At 36.9% G+C, this 4,961-nt stretch overlaps 1 protein-coding gene across 1 annotated transcript; it reads right to left on the reverse strand.

The window, feature by feature from the left end:
- Positions 1 to 3,662: 3,662 nt before the first annotated feature.
- Positions 3,663 to 4,737, reverse strand: LOC133730395 (uncharacterized). Its single transcript, XM_062157994.1, has 2 exons — positions 4,418 to 4,737; positions 3,663 to 4,326 (listed from the first exon to the last, which is right to left on the reverse strand). The coding sequence occupies exons 1-2, from the start codon at positions 4,735 to 4,737 to the stop codon at positions 3,663 to 3,665; spliced, it is 984 nt and encodes a 327-aa protein (XP_062013978.1).
- Positions 4,738 to 4,961: the final 224 nt, after the last annotated feature.

The following is a 4,961-nucleotide window of genomic DNA, read 5'->3' on the forward strand; positions in this document are numbered from 1 at the left end:
TTAACATGAATTGTTCAGTGTTTTTTTTTCTTACTTTTTTTGTTTCTCTTTTAGCTGTGCAAAGAAAAAAAAGAAGAAGAGTAATATGAGTTCAGGATGTATATCATACATTTTTATATCACATAAATCATAGTTTTAATTCTTACTAAATAATATAAATGCTTTAATGAGTATATAGTGAAATTGAAAATGAAAATAGATAAGAAAAATAATAAAGAATGCAATCTAATATTATTGAATTGGAAATTCTAAATTATTGTCTTTAATAGTTATTTTATAGTAGGTTATATAAATCATTTAATAATTCATAATAGAGTGAGGTCAAGTGAGTAGATTTGGAGGTCCCAATAGAAACACTCTTATAATGCATATGTTTAGTTAAGACTCATATTATTTTCTCAGGACGTTTTCTTGCTGCTGATTGTAATTAATTTGGGGTTTCGGTGCTATGTCCCACCTCCCCATGTATTCTGTTGTTTCATTGATAGTGAAGGCTAGAGGGCAGCCTAACTGGCCAAAAAAAAAAAAACTATACAAAAAATTAGTAACCAAAAAATCTACCAAATGAGGATTACTAGCCTGAGAATTTTCATGCTAATCAGCAGTGCGGTGGAGGTTTCTTGCATCCTCTTGTCATGTATCAGTCATCGACCTCATCATTCGTTGTCATTTCCTTCTGGTACTGTGGTGGTTTGATGTGTTGGGTTAGAGGTGAAACTCTGGTGGCATGCCTAACCATGTGATGACTTGTTTCAGGTGCCCCAAGAAAGTAACTAAGGAGATAGATAAGCAATCTAAACAATTTTTCTGGGGATCAGACAAAAAATACCCACCAGTGGCTTGGGAACAAATTTGTAAACCCAAGGCCTTAGGTGGGCTAGGAATCAGACCTGCTAGTTTTTTCACCAATGCAGCTTTGGGCAAACTAGCCTAGAAAATTATAAATGATCAGGACAACTGGTGAGCTCAAATCATCAGGAAAAAATATCTTAGAAAAATCTCCTTTTTCCAATCAAAGAAACTCTATGGCCTGGAATGGAATCCTAGACACAAGACAGCTGATACTAAAAGGCATGCGCTGGATCTTAGGAAATGGGAAAGATATAAAGTTCGGGACATTTAACTGGGTCCTTGATCACCCTTTAATCAGCTATATTCCGCAAGAAATGAGGCATTTAATCTATATTGAGGAAAATGTGAGTGATTACATCATTAACAGGACTTGGAACATGCACAAACTGGACGTTGTTTTGAACAATCCTATTGTCAATCAGATTGTTGGAATTCCTATTCAGGTAATGGAACAGTAGGACGAGTACATTTGGGGCCCTGCTGCTCAAGGTAAGTACTCCATTAAATCTGCCACCTAGTTACAACTTTCAGATTTACAAAAATATGATCAAATTGATCTTATTAATAAACTTTGGAAGTTATAAACTCAACCAAAAATTAAAATGTTTGGATGGCTGCTACTTTGGGGCAGGCTTAAAACTAGAGATAGGCTCTCAAAATTTATAATTTTAGATGATAACTCTTCCTATGTCAAGAAGATAATGAAATAGCCAATCACTTATTTGGCTACTATAAGTTTGCTTCAGAAGTTTGGAAATTGACACCCCAGGCAACTGGGAAGAGGGCTACCTTAATGTATTTAAGGAGCTCCTTCTTTTATAGCCTTATGACAGTGAGTTATTCTGCAAGGTTATAACTATCTGTTGGCAAATTTGGAAATCTAGGAATGATGTTATTTTTTGAAATACGTCTCCTAGCCCGAGGACTGTCTCTATAGTTGTTGCTTCTATTATGCAAAGGAACTCTACTCATCTGACTATGTCTCGAAGTGTGCTGCCAAACACTCAACCAAACTTAATTCATTGGTGGCCTCCTTCTAGAGATTTTACTAAAATAAATTTTGATGGTTATGTTTGCTCGGACTCTGTTGGGGAAGGGCTTTGTTATCTGGAACTCAGACAGAAAGCTCTTGTTCGCAGCTTCTCGACACTTGGGGAAGACAACTTTGCCGGTTGCGGAAGCCATATCCTTGCTCAATAGCCTAGCCTATGACAAAGAGAAAGGCTACAAGAGGATTGCGGTAGAAGGGGATTCCAAGCTTGTAGTTGATGCTGTCAGAAGGAATATTAATCCTTCTTGGCGACTGATTACCCTTGTTAGAGATATTAAGGAGATAGCTACTTACTTTGATTCGATCTCCTTTAAACATGTTCTTAGAGATGCCAACTTTGTAGCTGATGTAGTAGCAAGTGTAGGACACACTGTTGCTAATAAAGCTACTTGGTCTGACAGAGTTCCGGCAGTGGCTTCAAGAGCTTTGTTATTTGATTGTGTAAACTCTGGTTTCCCCAGAGGCTTCAGTATTTAATTTTATTTCACTTTTCAAAAAAAAAAAACTCTAGTCAATATTAGTTAGCGGGGTGTCATGGTGACTTGATTTTCTTGGCTGGGCACGGATCAGAGTGGTCTTGGGTTGTGCCTTGTTATGGTGACAGTTTAGTGACACACTGCAGCGTTGGTGTCGTAAATTGGGTTGATCCTTTTGTGATTGGATTATGGCTGTGTGGTACCATGATGGTGGTCTTAAGTTAATTTGTAGCTAGAGTTGGTGGTCTAAGGATGATAACCATGGGAGTGTGGTTGGCTACCGTAGTTCAATTGCTAAGAGATGGTTGTTGGGCTTGGGCCTTTGGGATTCAACACTTTTTCGGCAATTTAATGGTGCACCCCTTAGCCCTTTTGATGTTATGTTCGTAGCAGACTCATCTTCATTTTCTAATATTTTTGTACACTAATTGCAATATTTTTAAGAATCTAATCTAATTATTTCGAGTCATACAACAATGAATAGGTCAAAATTTTATTTTTCAGTCACTCAATAAAGTAGTATACTGAACTAGGATTCTGGAATCCAGAGTATGTAATACTCTAATACTGACCTAGCACGGTCGTTATACATATTTTTTTTTCCCTTAAAAGAGATTAATAACCAAAAACCCTCAATATCCAACACATCATCAATCAGTCATCTCTCCGCTTTGTCTAGGAAGGACGAAGGATCGAGTAGGCCCTTGCTAACAAGTCACAAAAATATTTCAAACCCAGAAATGTAGTATAACAGGGTATGTACAAGTCTAAAAGAAGAATAAAATACAAATTGAATAAAAAAAAAAAGTTTAAAAATTTTGAGCAGAGTACGTATTGCAAGAAATGTTCATTCCTAGATTCAGACACAACAAATTCAACTAAATTTGGAGCAGAGTCCTTTGCCTCTGTGAAGGACGTATAAACTAGGCCTTGGCGCAAGTCGGTTCAGGCCTGAAATTCCATGAACTCGAGCCCGAACCCGAACCAGAAGTATCGATCTCAATTCGGTCCACTATTTTCTTCTTGGTAAGCCCGACAAAAACCTGAACCGAGAACAATCGGTCCATGCTATCGGTCTTTTGGTCCCTAAGAAGCACCGATACGGGTACGAGTATCCGGATACGATACGGTCAGATACGTGGATAAGGCAAATCTTAAATGTAATTGGATACAGGTACGAGAAGGATATGTCAATTAAATATATTTATACATATATAATTAGAAGAAAAAAAATGATGAAACATAAAAAAAGTACTAGTTTGTCACAATCAAACATTATCAATCTAAAGGTTCAAATAAAAGGTTAACACAACTAATAACAACTTGGGACTTAATTCAACTTGGACAACATCCTCAAGGTCTTCATCTTCATGATCAACATTAAACAAAACTCCCTCTAATTGTGGTTCATCAAGTGAAAGGTCAGCAATCTCAAGCCTTCCAACATTAGACTTTTCCAAGGAATCAAACCCATCACCTCCAACATCCCACATTTGAGTTGCACTTTCATTGTTATTTGGGCTTCTCCTAGCTAAAAGGCGAAGATTGGTATGCACAAACACTAAATCTTCCGCTCTTTGTGGTGTTATCTTGTTCCTCCTCACAGAGTAAATGAAATTGTAAGTACTCCAATTTCTTTCACAACATGACGAAGAACAAGGTTGACCTAGAACCTTGAAGGCTATGGTTTGGAGAGATTGTGCCGAAGCTCCATGGACAGCCCACCATGTTATAGGCTGCATAATAAACCTATCCTTCATAGCATCTCCACTTCCAAACTCTTGCATACACATAGAAAAATTGGCAAATTCTATGTTAACTTTCCTTTGATCATCTTCATTGGCAAAATATCTAAGGATACAATTTTTCCTCTCCCTTGTAATCTCTAAATCTTTGTGGGGAGCAACCCGATTAGTATCTTCACTAAGCCATTCCGAACTATAATACCTAGATATAAAATAAGAATAAGTTTAATTCACATTATAATCTATGAAAGGTTAAACAAACAAGCAAAAAGGGAAACACATGTTATACTTACTTGGGATTCAATAAATGTGCCAAGCAATTGAAAGAAGTATTGCTTTTGGACCAATGAGCCATTAAAACCTTATACACCGCATCCCAAAATGGAGACTCTTGATGAGGTTGCTTCATTTCTTTCCTATAGATAGCCTTCTTCACTTGCTCAATCATACTATCCCACCATTCATACACCAAATGAAGAGAAGGTCTATCAGTAAAAGAAATGATGTAATCAATGTCATCCCACAACAACTCATCTAATAATTTCTCCTTCACAGAAGCTGCCTTCCTAACATCATCTTCTTTGTAATCATCCCACTTTGGACTGATGATCATCTGTTGCAAACCATTTTTGATTTGCCTAAACCTCTTCAACATAATTAACGTACGTAGATGCAAACCTTGTGGGAGCAACCGAAAGCAACTTTAAATTGCAATGGTCATTAAACATGACTAATCTTATTCCATGATTCATAATGAAGTTCTTGATAAACATAATATCCTCATAAACTGGCTGTATCCAACAACATGCATCAAACACATCTGCATTGCTTGCAACT

The sequence above is a fragment of the Rosa rugosa genome, chromosome 2, assembly GCF_958449725.1.
Source record: "Rosa rugosa chromosome 2, drRosRugo1.1, whole genome shotgun sequence".
Taxonomy (NCBI): domain Eukaryota; kingdom Viridiplantae; phylum Streptophyta; class Magnoliopsida; order Rosales; family Rosaceae; genus Rosa; species Rosa rugosa.